The sequence below is a fragment of the Diadema antillarum genome, unplaced genomic scaffold, assembly GCF_040938485.1.
Source record: "Diadema antillarum isolate AM-2024a unplaced genomic scaffold, OU_Dant_1.0 seq00000861_RagTag, whole genome shotgun sequence".
In the NCBI taxonomy this organism is placed as follows: Eukaryota; Metazoa; Echinodermata; class Echinoidea; order Diadematoida; family Diadematidae; genus Diadema; species Diadema antillarum.
Window position 1 is genome coordinate 1,149,308 of NW_027271731.1, and position 22,128 is coordinate 1,171,435.

At 40.3% G+C, this 22,128-nt stretch overlaps 1 protein-coding gene across 1 annotated transcript in view; it reads left to right on the top strand.

The window, feature by feature from the left end:
• Positions 1 to 22,128, top strand: part of LOC139740561 (cilia- and flagella-associated protein 54-like) — a 63,355-nt gene that overhangs the window by 30,636 nt on the left and 10,591 nt on the right. The window contains exons 31-51 of the mRNA XM_071651146.1: positions 427 to 579; positions 2,363 to 2,467; positions 3,095 to 3,192; positions 4,846 to 5,069; positions 5,484 to 5,686; positions 5,823 to 6,050; positions 6,552 to 6,772; positions 7,413 to 7,666; positions 9,284 to 9,439; positions 10,219 to 10,410; positions 11,013 to 11,100; positions 11,866 to 12,045; positions 12,485 to 12,752; positions 13,121 to 13,207; positions 13,768 to 13,890; positions 14,497 to 14,550; positions 15,098 to 15,249; positions 15,979 to 16,106; positions 20,170 to 20,261; positions 20,619 to 20,682; positions 21,177 to 21,357. Coding sequence (XP_071507247.1) covers positions 427 to 579; positions 2,363 to 2,467; positions 3,095 to 3,192; positions 4,846 to 5,069; positions 5,484 to 5,686; positions 5,823 to 6,050; positions 6,552 to 6,772; positions 7,413 to 7,666; positions 9,284 to 9,439; positions 10,219 to 10,410; positions 11,013 to 11,100; positions 11,866 to 12,045; positions 12,485 to 12,752; positions 13,121 to 13,207; positions 13,768 to 13,890; positions 14,497 to 14,550; positions 15,098 to 15,249; positions 15,979 to 16,106; positions 20,170 to 20,261; positions 20,619 to 20,682; positions 21,177 to 21,357 — 3,251 coding nt within the window. The remainder of the gene's footprint in view (positions 1 to 426; positions 580 to 2,362; positions 2,468 to 3,094; positions 3,193 to 4,845; positions 5,070 to 5,483; positions 5,687 to 5,822; positions 6,051 to 6,551; positions 6,773 to 7,412; positions 7,667 to 9,283; positions 9,440 to 10,218; positions 10,411 to 11,012; positions 11,101 to 11,865; positions 12,046 to 12,484; positions 12,753 to 13,120; positions 13,208 to 13,767; positions 13,891 to 14,496; positions 14,551 to 15,097; positions 15,250 to 15,978; positions 16,107 to 20,169; positions 20,262 to 20,618; positions 20,683 to 21,176; positions 21,358 to 22,128) is intronic.

The following is a 22,128-nucleotide window of genomic DNA, read 5'->3' on the forward strand; positions in this document are numbered from 1 at the left end:
TACACTTAGCAGTCTTAGATATTTGGTTTTTTTTTAATCGATTTATATCCATCTAGTCTGTCTTTCCGCATGTTCAGTTTGTTCTGCATAAGTGTATGGAATGTCTCATTCTGTAGAGACTTTACCAATGCTGTTCTGCTACCTAGAAGTTGCAGTAATTTGGGGGAATAATGAAGTGAGTTATGTAGTCTTGATTCATATTTAGTAGTTTGCCCAAAGGATAACATGGACAAATTTTGTTTGTTTTTGCTAGCTCACTGAAGCTTTCATTTGAAAAAGAGCAAATGACTGTTCTGGTCATTTGTACTCTGCAATGGCCACCTCAACATCTGCATTATTTTCTAAATATTATGTTTGAATTGGCGAGAAGAAGTCTTTCATGCTGGGTTCATACTTCAATTCCCCTACTCCTTTACTCCCTCACAGATTGCAAACAGCAGGCAGGTCCAAGGCAAGCAGGCCAACAGTAAGCCCGTCCCCCGCAGGAGAAAGAAGAACTTCCAGCTCCTGGTTCACCTCCGATCCAACCTTCGCCTCTCTGACTCCGCCCGAGAGCAGCAAGAGAACAAGGAACTACTGGTCAGTAGTGTACTCATTTACTCCTCTGTATTCAGCCATTTAAATTCCGATGAGATTTGAAGAGACTTAGAAGTGAGACTCTCTTTTTATGCCTCCGCCATGAAGTGGTGCCGGAGGCATTATGTTTTCGGGTTGTCCGTCCGTCTGTACGTCCGTACGTCCATCCGTCCGTCCGCTTTCGTTTACGCGATAACTTGAGTAATTTTTACTGGAATTTTACCAAACTTGGTCCAAGTATGAAGTATGATAGGGCAATTATTTGATTAGATTTTGGGTGAAATCGGCCAAAGGTCAAAGGTCAAGGTCAAATCAAGAAATTGTATCCGTTTACTCGATAACTCAAGACTGGATAGAGCAAATTTCACCAAACTTTGTTGGAGGATGATGTATGATGGGACAACTACATTGTACTTGATTAGTTTTTCAGTGAAATCGGACAGAGGTCAAAGGTCAAAGATCAAGGTCAAATCCTAAAATTTATCTGTTTACGTGATAACTCAAAACTGGATGAAGCAGCTTTCACCAAACTTGGTCCAAGGATGATGTATGATGGGACAATTAGTTAAGTAGATTTTAGTGACATTGGCAAGAGGTCAAAGGTCAAAAGGTCAAGGTCAAATGCTACAAATGTTGCAATTTCCCCCATATCTATGCAATGCCCAAAGGTATTTTCTTGAAACATGGTGTGGACATGTACTACTGCGTAAAGATTCTCCAGAGAGAGTTTCATGTCATAAGGTCAAAGGTCAAAAGGTCATAGGTTAGGTGAAAATGTTGCAATATCACTTTTCTCGCAAATGGTTCAATGTATCTTCATGGAACTTGGTACATATGCATGTACTGACTGGCAGGGATTGTCTAGGGAATTTAGGGGTCATGGGTCAATAGTCAGGGGTCAAAGTTCAAGGTCATCTCCTCAAAATTTTACTATTTCCCTCATATACTAGTATATATACAATGCTTGCATTATTAGTTTCAAAACTTAATACATGCATTACCTAATGGAGATTCTCTGGGAAATTTCCAGCCAGAAGGTCAAAGGTCAAAGGTTAAGGGTCAAAGGCCAGGTTTCAATGCCCCCCCCCCAAAAAAAAAAAAAAAAAAAAAAAAATCCATTTTGTACCGTCACTACACTCTTTCTTCATACCTTGGAAATTACTCACTGCATAAACTTATAAAAAGGTCTGTCAGAATTCAAGTAAAAATTCTCAATTCCCCAAATATGTGTACCTGCACTCTTTAGAAAATTAAAGCAAACCCAGTTCAAGACATATCTGACAAACCTGTCATTTCAATATTTTGCCAGTTATGTGAAACTGTCACGGATCACACATTGTCAAGACATTGTACTTTACGCCTATTGGGAGAATCATGCATTATTGCGGAGGCATCAGTCGCCATAGCGACATTTCTAGTTTTTTATAGAATTAACATATGGTTGACTCTTTCATTACTATCAGCAACTACAGCACATAAATTGTCATAGCACATACAAGAAACTTAGAGCAGTAAATGACTGGACTGACATGACTCTACCAAGGATATGCTAGTTGTAGACAGCAGATACAATGTAAGATATTAGAATGCACAGACCATGTGAATCAACATATCTGTTCAAAGTCTACGGGGCATGAGTCTATTCAAAATTTCCTTTCTTAAACCTTAGAATGAATGTGACTGTGTTTTGGTCTTAGCATTGGAGGTGTGCGGGGATGTGAGCTGTCAGATGATACTTCTATTCTTAACTAATAAAACAGAAATGTTTCTCTTTCTTTCTGAGCAGGCCTTTGACAAGCTGGAGATGCTGTTACCAGATTTCTACCGTGTGAACCGGAAAAAGCAGAGATTGAGAAGAATCTGTAATGATGAGATGCCGTGGAGAGCCCAGGTAATCTTAACCCTTTGAAGACAAGTCCCAAGAATGCTTGGGCAGGTGTCTATGTTAAAATGTGTGCAAAATCAGTCCATCCTCAACTGATTAACTGTGTCAGGTTGTGTAATATATGTCCGTATTTTACAAGGAGATGAAATGGTGAGTCAATGTAGTGCGGAAGTAAACGTTATTAGTTATGATCAGCAAGCTTCAATTGTTTGAATATCAGTACTGATTTGTTCAAGATGTTATACATCATTATGATGACTTTCCATCAGAGTGGGAATTATTTAGTAGAGATTATGGATGTGGATTCTTTTATGTTTGTATGTTTCACTATGTCTGATTTTTGCGTAAGACAATAAGGATGTTTTATAGAGTAAGAATGTCATTTTCACACAGTTGATGTTTTTATCAAAGCTGTGCTAATGTATCTACATATCATTGGCTCATGTCACAGTTGAGACACAAAATATTTTATCAGTGGGTAGAGGATCTGTAAAAGATTACTCCAGTAGTTGTCTGACATTGTAATTGTGATTCAGTTTAGATGTCATTGTGTTGCCATTCTGCAGTCAGTATTGCCAGGTAGTGGTATTGAGGCTGATTTATCATTTTACCTTGTGTCCTTTTCTTCTGTAGATGAATATTCTTCAAGGTCTGTGCCACTTTGGCCAGTTCCTGGGCAAGGTGGAAAAGAGAAATAAGCTCCTTGGGCCATCGGTTGGGGACATTTACAGGTGAGAGCAGCACTGCATCATCAACGTCATCATCATCCGTTATTGTCATCGTTGTCGTCATCATCATCATCATCATCATCATCATCATTATCATTATCATCATTATCCTCATAATGATCATCAGTACCATCACCTTTCCACAATCACCACTGCTGACACCATATATATGGCATACACTGTTTGGCCAGAAACAGTGTCTCAAAACACTGTTTCTGGCCAGAAGAAAAATCTTATAAATGCACCCTATGATCAAAATATCAGGGACAGTATCCTCAACAAATGTAACAATAGAAGAGGTCACTGCTCTAAACCAAGAACCCTTCTACTCTTGGCTCTATTGTTTTTGCTTGTGTCAGTATTGAATAGTATAGTAACATATGATACATAATGTTTGTAATCCAATCGATCTTGGTATCGTATACTGTACTATGCAATACTGTTGTATTGTTATGTAATATATGACAAAAACATTGGACAATGCTATGATGAAAAGCCTCACCATCTGTTTTTTATTGGACACTTACCATATGTGTTCCTATAACCATCTTATCAGAACATAGCATTTCATTTCTTTACATGATGTATATGATTGAATTTTTCTTTTGTGCATGCCCACCTTATCCGCTTTTCCTGGAATCCTCTCTTACAATGCAAGTGTTCATCTTAGGCTAAGTTCTCATCTGACATTGCCATGCTTCATCTCTTGTGTAGTGGTAGGGTGCAAGTGCAAATGTTGATGCTGATTTCATATATGTGACCGTGCACCTCAAAATGAACATAGAGTCGCACACACTGATTTTGCGTGAGGACTGAAAATAAGTGAAATGGGTCAACCTAGCCGAACTTGACTTTTTCATATTTTCTAAAAGAGTGGATCTTCTTTTACATTATGCTAAAATTTGGTATTATAAAACGGGCAGGAAAGTGTGTTTTTTTAGCAGTTTATCTCGAACATTTTTGGTAGAATAGTGTGATTAGGTGTGTCTTTAGAATCCCTTTTTCATTTCTGAAAAACCTTGTCCACACTCTTCACTTTCAACTCTAATAACTTTTGAAAGGATAGTGCTACTGCTTTGAAAGTTGGCATTAATTATGGACTGATTGTGTTAATGAGGCATGCTTAATTTCAGTTTAAGCTGATAATCTCTTCATTGTTGTTACTCTGGTGGTTTACTCCCTGTTTTTGTCCCATTCATGGCACAGCCAGCACGGTTTGGTAAAGATTAAGCGCTTGAATAGACACTGTACTTCAGAGCCTCTTTTCTCAGTTCACACATCTCCTGAATTTGTGCTTTCTTTCTAATATTTAGATAGGTTAGGAGAGTCCATTTGATGTGAGTTATACATCATTTTAAAGCTTAAAGTCTGCTCTTTCAGAATATGGTCTTAACTAAAAATTCATGTCTGGCGACTTTTTGTTTGTTTTGAGGTGCAGGGTCACATATGTGCCAGATTATGAGTTAGTGTGTGTACAGAATTTCTGTCCATCTATATAAGATGATCATTCTTACATGTTCCTCCTACACCATTCTTCATTGTGAGCATTTCCCCCCAAACCACTGAAATTGGTGAAAAATTATTAAAAGAATATTTCAAGAATTATGATAATGATGATGATGATAAGTATATTGATATGATCCATTTTATGCATAGATCTTCTTATCTGGACAATGAATGGTTCACGTTTGAGACCGCCGGCACCCTGGTAGTGGGATGGGACGGGGGTGCTTCCCGGACTGTGACCCGACAGGGAGACACCCACGCCTCTCAGAGTGACCCGGTCATCCAGCAGCTCCAGCAGTTGGACTTGTACGACGTGAACCCCTACATCACTGGTCAGCCCTCGGGCATAGAGGCTGCTGCCCTAGCCACCGTCGGTAAGACTTGCAGTGATAACTCATGTGAGGCATACTTGCAGAACATCATACAAATGTATGTTGATGCAATGTCTTGCTATTTGCAATACAGAGGAATGTGATATAATGTTGATTTTCTTTTTGCTTTACTACGCGAATACACAAAAGTGACATTTATCTCTTTTATATGGATGGATATACAAGAGAACCATTCTACTTGACATATAACTTGTTATCTTATAGTATAGTCATCCAATATGAGTGATTCAAATCAATGCCAACAATAATTGCAGCACTGTTGCATTTGGCTCTGAACAGTCTCTCTTAAAAATGATCAATGAAATATGATGTGGGAGATGACAAGATAAAAGGGATAAATAAGGGAAACCTTTGACATCCAGGCTCATACAAACAACTTTTTCATCTCTACTTCAGGTGAGCCAGTGCCTGTCCTTCCTGCTCCTCCTGACGACAAGGAGTCCGACACCATGAAGACGTACAGGTCTTCAGAGACAGAGCGTTCGGGGGGCGGGCTCAACGTGGCCCCAGCCCAGCCCACTGTGGATGTCAGTGGGTTCACCATGCAGGCCACAATTGAGAGCATCAAGAAGACTTTTGATCACCTCAAAAAAGCTGTGGCAAGTATTTTTTTTTTTTAAATGTTGATGTTGATAACTTGTTATATTGATTAATTTGTTTTATGAAAGTTACTCATGTGGTTTTATATTTTTTATTTCACCTGTAATATCTGAATGATTTTGTTGGTGCCTTCAGGTTCTGGCCCATCGCGGCCACCACTGGGCCCTTCTCCAGAATGCCTGCCGCAACATGTGGAACTGTGCCCACACGGCCATCCTGTACTGCTTCTCTGGGGGCCATGGCTCGGGCCTGCTGACTGTGGACGCCCTGAGGGGAGTGGTGTGGCACCCTTTCTTCTTGGCTGTAGACTGCCTCCTGGACATGATGGTGCACCTACAGGATGAGGCAGACAAGAATAAGAAGGTACATGCACCAGTCTTTTTCCCTGTCTGTATAGGTTAGTGTCTCTTGCAAAGCTTAACTCCCATCCTTTTTATGTGTGTGTGACTTGACCCTTTAAGATAATGACATCTGTGTTGTCAGAGTGTATGTTTAGTATCTACTCCACATGTGGTACTGTAGATGCTGAATGCTCTAGTTTGGTGGATTGGTTGGTGTTGATGAGGGAAGGGGAATGTTAAAGGTCATCCAATATATGACAAGCTTGGTAAACACGCTAATCTTGAAATACTCACTCTTGCTGTTGAAAAAGCACCAAAGGATTGTCTTTCTGCAGAGACATGAAAACATAACATTGCAATGCAATACATTTTGAAAAGGCTTTCCTATTGTAAACAAGACTTAACTCCATGCAAAAATTTAAAAGTTTAGTCTTGTGTTCAACGTCATTACAAATGATTTTGATGTGTGAATGTTGACAGCCCTGATAATACAACACATTTTTCCAACTGGTCACAGGCAAAGAAAGGGTCTCCGTCTGAGGTGCTGACCAACACATGGGTGGGCACGGTGGCCGACGAGAAGGGCGGGGCCAGCCTCAAGTTTGAGTCCCACCTGGACGACGTCAGCTGCTTCGACTCTCGCTGGATCCGGCGCATGGTGCTGCGGGTGCTGGAGATGCTCTACTACGAGCAGAAGTGGGAGAAGCTGGCCGATGTGGCCATGAGGTTCAACGTCCTCACCCAGTAAGCACAATCTCTTTCCCCGTCTGTTTAATAGATGCATTCCATAAGAGTGATTTAGTGTGTTGATTGGCACCATGCACATCTCAATCAAAAGTTATTGGCGTGGTGAGGAATATCGTTCTTGCAATGCACAGTGATATTTATGACTCCAGCTGCACCGATAGTGCTCCAAAGAAGTATAGATGTGAGTCATTCTTAAAATGAATTAGATCGTAGACCTTGGAAAGCCAAGGGAGATCTTGAATTTCACTTGTTATCCTGAGTCCCACTGAGTCCGGAGTCCCAATGAGCAATGTTGTGTGTAATCATACTGTCCCTCTCGTATTGAGGCCAAACACTCTGTCCCTTGGATAGGACATAAAATGGAGGTCCAGTTTGTGAGAGAATCACAACTCATGCACTTAAAAGATCCCGCTTCATTTATTCATTGCAAAGAGCAGGGTGTTTAACCCAGTGAAGTGGTCCCGCCTTACATCCAATTGGGCCCCATGGAAGACCAGCTATTGCAGCTGAATATGGGCTGTCCAGCCCCCTTCTCAGAGAGAAATGAAACAAACAAACAAACAACAAACAAACAAATAAACAAACAAACAACCCTTTTTGTTTGTTTCAATTTTTCTCCCACTCATTAATTCTTCAGGGAACGCTACTCAGAGGTGGTCAGCCCCTTGCTGGTCCAGTCCCAGCGCAAGCTGGTCTCTCGGATCCAGGCCTACGGCGGCGAGCCTCCGGTCCAGGCCCACTTCAAGATGGCTGCGGAGAGCCACGGGGTGGACAAGGTCACCGCAAGCAACTACATGGATGTCCAGCTGAGAGTAGCCTTTGACCCCACCCAGATGAAACCCCTGGACATGGGAGGGAGGATTGACCCCGAGGGACATGATGTGTATGGAGGTAGGTCTATAGATCTTCTTCTTCTTCTCGAGTCACTACACTCCACCCATCCAGTACTCCACACAAGTTCTAGCCCGGTTGTTGAAGCATCTAGGTCTTTTTGGGTAATCTGTTCAGGGCATGAGGGGGCAAGCCAGGAGAAGACTCATCATCTGTACCTCTCTGCAGTCACAGGTAGTTGGGCCAGCCTTATATTCCCACTTATTCAGAAGGTCCTTGCAGCGTCCACTCACAGATCGAAGGCGGTCGAGGCAAGACCAAAAAGACCAGGACTCGTCGGAACCTGATGGTAGGAATTCCTTTGGACGGAGGGAGGAATTGTGCGGGGTATTCTCCAGGTGGCTGGACCACAAGCCCAGTCTCTTGCTATGAAGGCTGTCGGTTAAAAGATTTTAACCTCTTCTTCGTTGGTTCTTAGTTGAATATAGAGGATGGAGGGATCTGTCTCTTGTCTATGGCTTAAGTGCAGTGACTCCTCTTGAGTTTGTATGAAAACTTTCATTGTGGCATGTGCATTCAGAGACTAGATATTTCACCCACTATGTCCCTCCCTACTCAGATTTGTAACTGGGTACCAGCAATGCTGGGGGTAACAATAATGACATGGCCTAAAGAGGCGTCCCTTGGTTAATAAATCACCAAGAATTTGCACACTGGACTACATAGAACCCTGTGTTTGAAATATAGTACACCTTCCGGTATATATACACTTGTATCAAGCGTTATGGAAAAGCATTTGTGCTAGTTTCTCTCATGCGTGTTGGCATTATCATCATCTCCTAGTTAGTCTCCACTAATGAAGGAGCCAATTTCTCACTATATTGTTTTCATAACACATGCTGTTTAATTTTGCCATGACGCAAACCTCTCGTATGAAGAGGCTACACCCCCGTAAATAATGCCAGTGTATATCTTGGCAATCAATGACTTAAAAACCAAAGATATAAAACAGCTGTTTCTTGACCCTGGCCTAATCTAAGCATCAGTCATCGCCACAGCCACAGGGGGGGGGGGGGGGGGGGGGCACCGCGAGAGGAGGAGATTGTTTTGGTTTTGGCATGGGCTATGTAGCTCCATGGTGCGTGTGTGTGTACGTGTGTGTACGTGTGCATTACACATTGTCAGCACCGGCAAACTGGGAATGCTCTCCTTCTTATTCCTGTATTTTCGTTATTTACGGGTCAATTTTTTTCGTTCGAAATGTAAAATGGATGACCATAGAATTTCTCAATAGAATATAAAATTGAAAACTTTAGAAAGGATAGAGAAAATTGAGTTCACTTTGAATGGTCTGCCACAGGCAGATATCCTTATCATGCTCTTACGTAATACGACAGCTGCTGGAGTCATTAAACCCTGGCTTGGCCTCCAGGTTTGTCACGCCTGAGCAGAAAGTTAATTTGCAATGGACAAGTACTTCGACTCCCCAACTCCCAAACGAAAAATCTTTAGCGAGGTATAGCACCCCATCAGCTTCGTGGAATTGGGGTCTGGCCTCAAACGAGGGATTGACGGCATGGCATTCAATGCACGTTGTAGAGCCATACAGCAGGAAGTCCTCAATACCTTGTATATACTAATGTACTCTGACTGTATGTATGTTATGTAACTCCCCAGGAGAGTCTGACGCCTTCAGAGTGGCCAGTGTCCCCCTGGATGTGGACCACAGCTTGGACGGCTTCCGCCATGCCCTGGAAAAGTCCAACTACACGGCGAGGGCACTGCAGCACAGCAGGAAACTCCTAGTCCTCTATCTGGCTGCCCAGCAGAATGGTAATGATTTGGAGGAGTCTGTGGGATGATAGAATAGAAAGCACCTTGTGGCTGTTTCCTGTACAATATGGAGCAAACTGTCCTGTAGGGAGGAAGTGTTGTGTAGAATGGATGATTTGGTCTATGTCATAGGAAATGATTAATACCATCCATTAAGCAAGTGGAATCATTTTTTTTTTTTTTTGCCATCCAGTAATTCATTTGTCAGTAAGCCATACACGTATATCTGTGTACTGTAGTTGTTAGTATAGTAAAGTAGTTGGCGTGTTCGAAATACCAAGGGCTTTGGTATGATGATGTACATACATGTTACATAGAGAGTGGAATAGAAAATAAGCTGGTGTTGGTTCATATATACATGTATATAAAAAGGTGATTGTATTTTATGATTATTCATAATCATATATTTTTTACCAAATCACTCTAATAGCCTCAAGTCACTAGAGTTACAGTTACCTAGAATACAGATACACCATCATGACGACAGCAATAGCGTGCCAGCCTGAATTCTGACCCTTGAACTTTCTTGCATTTCTTGCAATATTCTCTCACAGTTGTTCATGACTGAGGGTTGCATCATTTGATTGAAGTTGACTGAATCTTTTTAAATAGACAGGAAACTTTTGACGCAAATACAAACACACGCACAAATTTCAGTTCTTTGCGCATCTGGGCTACTGTGGAATTCTCCCTTAATGTAGGTCAGTTATGTCGTAGTATCAGTTGATTTTACGATTATAATAATTTATGACACCCCCCCCCCCCCCCCCCCCCCCCAGCTCCAGCTAGTGGTCCGAGTCGTCAAAGCCTTCACAGCCGCGTCGGCTTCTCTGAGACTGATGACAATCCACAGATCCCCGTGCCCCCTGACCTCAGGAGGTCAGAGTTCAAGGCTGTGACTGAGGTAGAGACGGCAGCACTCCCCGTGTCCCAGCTTGCTGTGGTGGTGTCCTCCTATGACAAGACAATAGGTATGCTGCTTTGAAGGGAAGCTTGCTTCTTATATCTTATGTTTAACCATTGTGCTACTAAAAGACATCACACACTTAAGTCATTTATTCAGTGAATCCGTCAGCTGCATGCTAAGCCAAGCAGTTGGAAAAAAAAAGTAACAACAGCACCCTATTTGCTGTACAAAACTCCCCTAGTCGTGTTACATAGAGTAGTTGGAATAGTGGGGTTCCAGATTGCTTTGGCGATTGCTTTCATGAAAAACAAGGGACTGTGTTAAGCAGTTACATAATTAAATGTTTTTTGGTAGAGAAGGCAAACACTCTTTCAAAGTTATCACATAATTCCAGAATTCATTGGCATGTTTATACCTGATTTAAGGGATATTCCCTAGAAAGGAAGTGAGTAATAAATCCTAGAAAGTATGCAATTTGCACAGGTATGTCACTCAGATGGAGTTAATCATACTTTCAAGACATTAATTGTGACGTCAAGTGTTGGTGTATCAAGCTTCCCAGGTAGCATACATACTGTATAAGCAAAGGTTAGATTTATAGTAGAGATGTTATGATAGAGGTTACCAATCCTCACCTTTTTCTCTTCTCTATCATCACCCCATCAGAAATGCTGATGGCTCGGAAGCAAAGTGGTCTGGCTGCTCAGGCCATGCATGAATTAGGAAACATCCAGTACCATGCATCCAACATCAAGTAAGTAACTGCCATTGCCCTCTTTTGGACATTTTATTTTTCTGACTCTAGGTAACAGGTTGTTGGTGATTAAGAGAGAATTTTGGAGTCATCTTTTTCTCTACATTATTTCCAGTCATTCAGCAGTTGTAGCTTCTCATTATTGTGATTTTTGTTGTATGCACCTAAATTGCATTTGTTTTTTATATAGTTTGGCTGTGATAGAAAGCCATATACATTGTGTGTGTTTGTGTGTCACACTTAAAAATCAAAAACTCTAAGTTATGCGTGCATGTATGCTATTGGTGTATGTCAGTGTTCCGTGATGGTACAAGATTTGAATTGTGTGGTGAAATAAAGATATAGATTATTGAAACATTTGAGGTAATGTTTGCTTCTTTTTATAGCCTTACATTTTTATGATACACTGAGTCCTCTTGAGAGCACCTCTGGGCTGCAGTTGCTACAACCTAGTATACCTTGAATGGAAATGTATATACTGTATACGGCATTTATTCAGGGATTCTAATTTCTTGTGAATTAGGACTTACCAACTATTTCGCGAATGGTAAAATTCACGATTTGAAGTACAGTAATGAACGGAGAAAGGTGTGCATACACTTCACATTATGGTCAGGATCAGAGTCAAGAATATATTTGCGTGTTCTTTAATTCATGAATATCACCAGACTCACAAAATACAATGGCACATACAGTCATATATCAGCCATTTCTCAGTGCCTTGCTATCCTTTGAAATAGTGATTACGATTTTCTGTCCCCACAGGGCTGCCTACAAGTGGTGGAATGATGCCCTGGACCTCATCCTGGGCACCACGGACACCCTGAAGACCTGGCGGCGGCTACTGAGTGACCAGCAGGCCAAGGATGTCAGCTCCCAGCTGCTTGATCGATGCGGGATGTGGGGCTGCCTCCTTGGGGCCATGCTGGCTGCCAAGATTGCCCAGTAAGTCATATGGTGTCCTCTCTTTTGTTACAGTAAATAATTGTAAATCATTTGTAAATAATTTGATTATTTTTGTGATATGATTCAATAAAACATACAATTAAAAAAGAAAAAGAAAAAAAAGTCTTGAGTTGAGCTTCGTGAAGCACTTTGAATTGAATTAACATATACTTTCATTGTTTCGAGTGCCAAGGAATCTTTGCTATGCTTTAGAAGTGCCAGCCTATTTAAGACATTTGAATATGTTTGATTTTAGTTCTGTGTCTATGATTGTGAAGATGGTGAGAAAATGTCCCTTATTCAGAACTATACCAACAAGGAAAGTGTTTGCATTTATCAACATGATGTAGTCATAATGTAATGTCAACTGAAACCTGCCATCCAACATCAAGTTCATAGTTCCTCACTTGCAACATATCAATTTTCTTCTTCATTCTAGATATGTCTTGACCTCTGACCTCGGCATGAGACTGGAGGCCTGCTTCCTGTCCGCCTTCCTCTTCAAGGCCCTGTTCCGCACCACCCTGCCCCACCCCACGGCTGACAGGGATTACGCCCTCTATGAGATCGGCGAGGGTTGCGAGGTCCAGTACCTGGTCCCCGGGGTGGACCTTCTTTCGGACAGGTTTCGCTGTGACGGGCGTACCCTGATAGCCACCTTGCGCTGGGTCTCAGAGGAACTGTCCAGAGCCAAGCACAACCTTCTGGTACATGAGTTCACGAAACTGCTGGAAATCTGCAGAAATTATCAGTGTGTTGTCAAATCCAGACTTTTATATTTATTAGTACAAGATGAATATGGTGGAATGCAATGAACAATTACAGAGATTCAGAGAAGTGGGAATATCTAGTCACAGAGCTTTCTCAGTCACACACAACATGTGAAATTGTGCATGCTAAGTTTGATCCAGATTTTTCTAATAGTTCTTTTATGTTATGTGTTATGATTTTAAATACATGCAGCTGTTCCAGTTGTGCTCAAGTCACAACAGATTACAGACTTTACATGTTTCATAACCCGACAGTGAAACAAGTGTGTGAGTAAAATGTCATTGTGTGTCTGTGTTTCTGACAGGTTCTACCACTGCTGACCCTGTACCAGTACATCACAACATTCCTGTGCAGGGATCTGCAGCGGGCTGTTGATGGCAGAATTCTCAAGGTACCTCTCGTCTGTTTTCTACTGACTTCAAAAAGCCCTTGAATCAATCCAGTCTCATGATCCATAAAAGAAATATCCTCTGTATTTCAAGTCAATGTGTTACTAAAAGCACCTCCACCTCTCAAAAAAAAGAAGAAAAAAGACAAATGCATTTTTTTTCTTATATTTGTGTTATCTTGATGGGTAGCCATCTGCTGATTTAACACTTACTGATATATTTTCTAAGGTTGACAAAAAATGCAACGTTACTAATTTTGCATATCCAGTGCATCATTTAAAAAAAAAAAAGTTTTAAAACTTTGCCAGCCATTATGCCTTGACTGGACTGTGACTGATGTCAGCCTCATGCGCATACCTTGGAAGTCCACAAAAACTATTCTTCAGTCAGTATGTTGTGTCAGAATGCCATTACCAATTATTGCATATTGCATACTCACCAGACCTAGTAGATGATATTCCTTGAATGGTCTTCATCAAAATTTCAAAGAAGAGATTATGCGACATAGAGCAGACCTTGTACAATTCTTTTTGGCCTGACACTCTTTGTGTCTCCCCCACAGCTGAGGATCCTGACAGACTTGGGACTATACAGCGAGGCCTACACAGTGCTGGGCAGACTTCTCCATGGAGAGAGACTGCCTCAGACCGCCGACAAAAACTTCCGACAGGTGGAGACAAAGATGGTAAGCACAGACGCTTTGTCTCCATTGTTACCCAGATGTTGGCGTGGAATATATTAGCATGGATTTTCACAATCAGAGCACAGTAACTGATATGCAAGAATGTAACACTTGTTCAAATGGAAATAATTCTTGTGTTTTGCTGGTTTGCAAACTAGACTATGTGTTGCGCTTACTGTGTGTTTGGGAAAAAAAATATTTTTAATGTGTCTTAGAAAGCAGTGCCAAAAGAAATCTTGCAATGCCCCTTTTTGAGTGTGAAGTTTTTCCCCTTTTTTGTCCAATGATCTTAGTTGTCTCTGAGCTGAGTTTATACAATAGCATGCATCCCTGAAATATCTCTGACAATGTTGATATTCATCTTGTAATTGATTGGTTCTTCATTGAATTTCATTGTCAAAGAAAACAGATCCCCAAATATGGATGAGGACACATCAATTCTTGCTTTACTATCGAGAAAGACTCAGAGTTTGAGCAAATTTTCAAACTATGTTGAGCCCTGTAAATGGTAGACACCTTAACCTCTAAATAAGATTGAATGACATTGTGAAATACTAAGTACTGTTTGATGGTTTAATTGTTCTGTGAATTATTCAACCTATTTTACAGCTGACTCAGAAGTTTGATACGGGCAAGCCACTGACTGAACCTTCCAACCTGAAGGTAAACACTATATTCAAATCATCATCTCCCTGCACTGCCACTCCATTCCTGTCCCTTTCAGCCACCAAAGACTTAGGTGTAATACATGTGCTCTTCATGTGAATTTTACACAATTTTTTTTTTTTTCTGTCACTGAATACTCAGTTGTGATACATTTGCTGTTCATATGAATTTCACATCATGGAATTTATTGTTAGCCTCCAAATATTCAGTTGTAATACGTTTGTCGTTTATGTACATCATACGTAGAATTTATTTGTTCTTTAAGAACATGATGTATCTTGAGATCATTTATGTACATCATACATAGAATTTATTTGTTCTTATAAGAACATGATGTACCTTGAGATAGATGAACATTTTCTGAGGAAAGGGTACTGACTTAGTCAAAAGGTAGGTGCATCTTTACACTAGGTTTCATAAAGTTCAATCAAATTTGACCTGTACATCGGTTGCAATTTAATACCATCAAAACCCCACCACCTTTGTAAGTGTTGTACATGTTCAGTGGCTATGATGATGGAGCATTTTCATGCATTATCTGCAGATGCTGGAATATCTGATGGAGAAGCGGGTGTCGCCCTCCCTGGCGATCCTGTATGGTCCACACCTAACATGCCACCTGTCACTGGCCCAGGCTCACCTCATGGTGGCGCTAGCATCCACCATCCAGGTCATACCCGAGAGAGAGAGTCTGAGGTTGGTAGCCTACACTCAACACTCACCATGATGTTACAGTAGTGTAGGATGAGAACGCAAAGCAGTTTATTCACATGTCTCATCTATCTGTCTGTCAGTTTGTCAGTTTGCCAGTCTGTTTTCTCTATGTGTCTGTCTTTCTCGTCTCTTTATCCTCAATCTATTCTTTCCCTTATCTTTTCTCTGCTCCTGTATTTCATGCTGTCTACCAATCTTGGCCTATTGTTGTCACTAAAAAGATTTGCAATTTAGTCTATCACAAGACTTAGCATTTATTTTTTTATGCCCTTGCTGTTTCTGTCAAGCCTCTTTGACATTGTGAGCTATATCATCACATCACTTAACTTGTGGAAACAAATTGAGATTTAATCAGACTAAAGCTCTTTGTTCACAGCAGTTGCTATTACAAATACTCTTCTGTTACATTAACTTCATTGTTGTACTCAATCGGGACTCCAAAGCTGTTGTTTGCTTTGATTATTTATTTATTTGTTTATTTGTTTTGCATCCTTATGTATTCATTAATAAATGTATGACCTTCTAGACCGCCATCAGAGCCCATATGATAAATGGTTACTGTTGAACTATATTGTGTTGCAAAAGGGCAGTGCTGTCTTGGTTGGGACTTGAACCCACAACCTTGTGGTCATGATTCCGGGCATGTAACCACATAACCCAAGACCATGACACGACTGGTATTTGAATGGTATGAAATTCCTTTCCTTCCAGGGTCTCCTCCCCTGCCCAGCGGCCAGTGTCTCCCGTCACGGTGAGTTCGGTCAGCAAGCCGGCCAAGTCTACGGTCAGCAAGAAGGAGGTCAAAGCTCCCGGCCAGAAGATTGTGGTTGACGACGCTGGTAAACCTCCACCGCTATCTAATCTCAATTTAACTTCTTTTGTATTTCCATTTGATTTCACAGGACATCCATGCATTTGCATATTAATCTTTTTAACTCTTTGCAACATGTCCATCGATGAATTCATCATTGCTTTTGACGAGCTCGCTAATACCTTAACCTTCATGTTAATACTTTTTGTTTCATTTACATATATGCTAACACCACAATAATAACTCATAGTACTTTCATTAACAAGAAATAACTCATTATTGACTAATTATTCATCAGCATCAAAATTCCTGCTAGCTTCGTTGTCTCCCCCCCCCCCCTTTCAGAGTACATACAAGCCCAGACTAAAGCTACATCACTAGATTGTAGTTTTGACTATGTCTGAATGGAGGGCTAAATAGTATTTCCCCTTCAAGTTGCTTCCCTAATCTCCATCTCCCCAACTCTATTCAGCCCCCACCCTTCTCTGCTTCTCCACCCACCCCCCTCCCCCTCAAAAAATTGCATGATATTCATATCTCCAAGAAACATATCCATTGTTTAGTATAATTGTAGCTATATAAAAACCAGATTGCTGACTCTCTATGTCATGTGTAGATTTCACTCAGTGTCAGTATATAAAGCAAACTTGGCATATATTGCTTTGGATTATTAAAAATCCTTTGAACGTGTAGCTCCTTTGTGCAATGAGGGTATCATCCAGTTCAAAGTATATTTTTGTTTCATTTTGATGTTAAAGAATGATAATCTAAACTTGTGATCAGTGATCCTCATATGATATTTTTCCCATCTGTAAATTTGTAGAGTGACATGAATTTTGGTCGGATATTTTTCTGACAAACTGTTACAAGCTACTGAAATCCTTGCATCTGATGGGCTGAGAGCATATTTGTCCGACAACTTTGTCTGACCAAATGCTTCATGAAATGCCCCTCAGAGAACATACGAGTAATGTATTGTAGTGATATATCACTACCCTGGTATGAGGATACCGTGGCTTCATTGCTAGTAGTTTAATAAACTGCATACAAGTCCTGTAAGTTTGATGTTAGAAAACTCTTTAACTGTCTGCTATTTATCATAGCACAGTCAATTATGTCATGAAGTTAAAACAGATGAGTGTTGAAGACCTGCGAAAACTTTGAAGCTCTTGTCAAGCTATTTCTGTTATGTATTTTACTGCAGGTATGTTGAGATGTCATGCCCATGATTATGTTGCGTTATGCACAAATCATAACTGTTCTCCCTGCTCACAATATGTAGCCCTACTCAGTGATTGACCGGTAAATTATGCCGTCACCACTTTTTCACCATATATCCCGTGCACCCACTGTCTATTAACCCTGTGACATGCATTGTACACACACTCTTCACCATCTTGTTGTACAGGCACCACATCACAAGCGTCGCAGCCTGCCTCCGAGCACAAGTTCAGATTTGGTAGGCACGAAGTAGAGTCAGACATGGTCAAAACCTTTTGACCATTCTCCCTTTTTTTTAGTCCTCTTTGATGTACACATAGCAGAGAAATGTGTGGTTGGTAGCCAGTTCGACGAGACCCCTCCCTATTTCTCATAATGTTGTCATTTGTGTGTTGTATAAGGTTAAATTCATTATTATTACATCATCTCATCTACTCGCATTCCACCATAACCCAGCAACATGCTAAAACATGCATAGATGTGTATATATTTGTGTTATTTATTTATTCTAGGATATACTTGAGTACATGGGGATACCTTTTTCCCTGCATTTGAGACATGCTATGAAGTTGCGTATTCATTGGTTGCATTGAAAATATATATATTGATTTCATGGGTGATCGTCTTTAATATCTGGAAATATAAATAGGTCCATGGGTGGTCATTTTACCTGTCATCATCAATTCATGTAACATCATGTAACTGCATATGTGACCCTGCATCACAAAACGCACAGAAAGTCGCCTGACATAAAATTTTAGTTAGGAGCATATTCTAAAAGAGCAGACTTTAAGCTTTAAAATGATGTATAACTCAAATCAAACGGACTCTTTTAACCTATCTAAATATTGGAAAGAAAACACACACTCAGGAAAAGTGTATACTGAGAAAAGAGGCTCTGAAGTGCAGTGACTATTCGAGCGCTAAATCTGTACCAAGCCGTGCTGGCTGTGCAATGAATGGGACAAAAAACAGGATGTAAATTACCAGAGTAACGACAATGAAGGGATTATCAGATTAAACTGAAATTGAGAGTGCCGTATCAACACATTCTGTTCATAATTGATGCCAACTGTCAAAGCAGTAGCGTCATCCTTTCAAAAGTTATTTGAGTTTAAAGTGAAGAGTGTGTTCAAGGTTCTTAAGAAATGAAAAGGGGACTCTAAAAACACACCTAATCACACTATTCTACCAAAAAAAAAAAAAAGTTCAGGATAAACTGCTAAAAAACACACTTTCCTGCCCACTTTATGATCCCAAATTGTGCAATGAATGAAAAAAAGTTCAGGATAAACTGCTAAAATACACACTTTCCTGCCCACTTTATGATCCCAAATTGTAATATAATGTGGAAGAAGACTTACTCCTTCAGAAAATATGAAAAAGTCAAGATTCATTGCAATTGTACAATGAATGGGACAAAAAACAGGATGTAAATTACCAGAGTAACGACAATGAAGGGATTATCAGATTAAACTGAAATTGAGAGTGCCGTATCAACACATTCTGTTCATAATTGATGCCAACTGTCAAAGCAGTAGCGTCATCCTTTCAAAAGTTATTTGAGTTTAAAGTGAAGAGTGTGTTCAAGGTTCTTAAGAAATGAAAAGGGGACAACTCTAAAAACACACCTAATCACACTATTCTACCAAAAAAAAAAAAAAAAAAGTTCAGGATAAACTGCTAAAAAACACACTTTCCTGCCCACTTTATGATCCCAAATTGTAATATAATGTGGAAGAATACTTACTCCTTCAGAAAATATGAAAAAGTCAAGATGGGTTAGGTTGACCCATTTCACCTATTTTCAGTCTCCACACAAAATCAATGTGTGCGACTTTTTGTTCGTTTTGTGGTGCACGGTCACATATATTCTCAGTAGTGCAAAGATAAGATGGCTGTATGGTTGTGGTGTATGTTGAATGTTGTATTGTGACAACAGATACCGGTATAGCTTGCACATAATTATGTTTTTGATTAGAAGATAGTGCTGTATACATTGCATTTGCTGAGTATATTCTGCAAAATATCATTATGCATTCCATATGAGTTTTGTCCTGTCTAGTAAATGTGTTATAAATAGTTGGTGCATTATGTCATCCCTTAGCCATACACTTGATTGAGTCATGCAATACAACCTAGAACTATTACCTTTAAAGTTATTTCAGCTCCTTTTAGAAGTTACTTGTCTGTTACAGATGTTTCTTCTCGTAATCATTCCATTCAATGACTCTGTGATTGCTTTGCCCAAATTAGGTAGTTGTTTAGGCCAGGCAAAAAACCCTGATAGAAGTTTTAACCTATTTTGTGCTCATGCACATAAATGTACATATGCTACCTCCCCTTCCTCCCCCCTCCCCCCAGGCTTGACTAGAAAGTAAGTTGGATCCAACTCACCCAAAGCATAATTATGCCACAGTCCAAAAGGAAGGCCAGGGGGATACAATTAAGCGATAACCTAATGGGTACTCATCAAGCATTAAGTGTAGGACATCTGTGCCAAATAAGGTCAAGATAGCAGACATGCCATTGTGCTCCTTTGCACAGGGAGGGTTAGGGTTTGATTTAGAATGGTCTTGCGAGGTTGGGTGATTTGTTATATGTAGCTCAGGACTCAGAAAGCAAATGGATCTCCTTTAAGAATATTTGATAAGTGATACTTGTGTGTTGGCATTTGTCATAGAATGTCAACATTCTAAAGGCCACCAGGATAAACTCACTGACTGTGTGAAATGGTCGTGCAAAGACACTTTTAAGTCCAAAATTCATGGTTTTATGTTTTGTTTTGTTTTCAGGCTATCACACATTTTAATTCCATAGTGCAAGTTATCTCCAGCCTAATTCTAACTTTCTCTGCTGTTCCTGTGCAGATGATAACTCATTCCACAGCATCCCACTGTCTGAAGTCACCATGAGGAAGTTTACCAATGAGGCCAATATGCTCACTGTGGAGAGAATCAAGGTATGTGATAATATTGAATTTTCCCAGCTAGTCATTTTGTAGACCACTTCCACTCTCCTATATTCCTTATCTTTTGGAGGCATATCTGGTATTTGTGCTTGAAGTACACATTGAATTGAACTGTTGGAGTGACAGTAAATGAAATTAGTACAGTCCGGATAGAAGTGTTATTTCTAACATTTAATTGATTTACCTCCTTTCCCCCCATGATAGTGGTTTATTAGCATATTAACATAGTGACACCATATTTTTGACATTGTACATAACTGATGCAATCACACATGTCTGTTGATGTGAAATATCTGCAAATATAGATATGTGCATAACACAAACTTTCTGATCTCTCCCACACCACAGGGCACACTGCTAGACACAGCTGATGAAGTCCTCAAACTCATGGTTGAAGTCCTTCAGGAGCACTGTAAGTTTCAGCAATTGCACACTCCACTGCAGTACTTGCATGATGGTGACTATTTAAAACTCCCTGTGATTCACTTGCTTTAATTATACTGATGATTTTGATTGCTTCTGAAGCCTACATAGCTCACTGTAGAGATGTGATTCTAAGTGCTGCTGTCTTTTTTTTAAACAGATGCAGTAGTTACATACATGTACCATCTTCAAAAGACAACCTGTACAAGTTGTTTCAAATATTGAATTTAAAAGTTTGTTTGTTCTTTAAGTGGACTGATGTTAGAGTACACAAATCTGACTGTAGAATGCATACTGTTGACCATGCTAGTTGTGAAGCGACTACTAGTGAAGCAGCCTAGATTATGAATAGTAAGCATTTGCCATGTCTTGCAAATTCGAAGAAAATTTGTTTCCCACACATCTGATGATAATTCCATTCTGCTAGCACATGGCCACCAAGATCTGTTACCGTATTCTGTGATAACCTTTGACCCTCGACAGATGCAAGAAGCCTGTCAGCCTCGGAGCTGGAGCTGGTGGTGCTAGCCAAGCTGGAGCAGGCGGCCATCTTGAGGGAGTACCACCTGCCACTGACGGGGTCAAAGGTCGTCCTCTCGGCTCTCAGTGACATCCAGGCCAGCCCCATCTTCAAGGAAACTAGGAAATCCATCTCGCCTCGCAGGTGAGAAACTCAAATGGTTTCAGTCCTGACGCAGATAAACATTGTCCACAACACTCCTCTACTTCCAGATTTATTAAATGGGTACCCAGTAGGGAAGTTGAGTGTTACATGGATTGGATTTGACATTTGTGCACTATGACAGTGGCAAACTGCCTGGAATGTTGTTCCGCAGGGATGAGTGCACTGATGATGACTTTCATTCCAGTGACCAGCAAAATAATAGATTAGAAAGCACTCAGAGCATCACAAGATTAACACGGTCACTATTATTATCATCATCTGAAATCAAGCTTATCCCTTTAACTGTTTTCCATGATTAAAGTGATGAATGCAGGTGGAATAAAACAGACCACTTCAAATTGCTTTTGGCTATCAGATTACAGTCTCAGTGCAGCTATCAATGACTCAATGTGATTAGCTTGTCTATGCTATTTGGGAAAGATTGTAATTCTTATGTGTCTAACACAGTGAGAGAAAAGGCTGATTTAGCTAATCTTGTGGGATGATTCCACATATCTGTCATAAATGATTACCTTTATTACTTCCGCCAAGGGAGGAGGTTATGTTTTCATTACCGTTGGTTTGTTCGTTAGTTAGTTAGTTAGTTAGTTTGTCCGTGTGCAAGATTGGGATGAAACTTGAAGGAAAGGTTGAGAACGACACAAGTAACAAACGATTAATTTTTGGTAGTGATCCGAAAATTTGGGTGGAATTTATAAAGGATTTTTGATATTTTGGCAGGTAGGTTCAATGAACTTGGGAGTTCAGGCT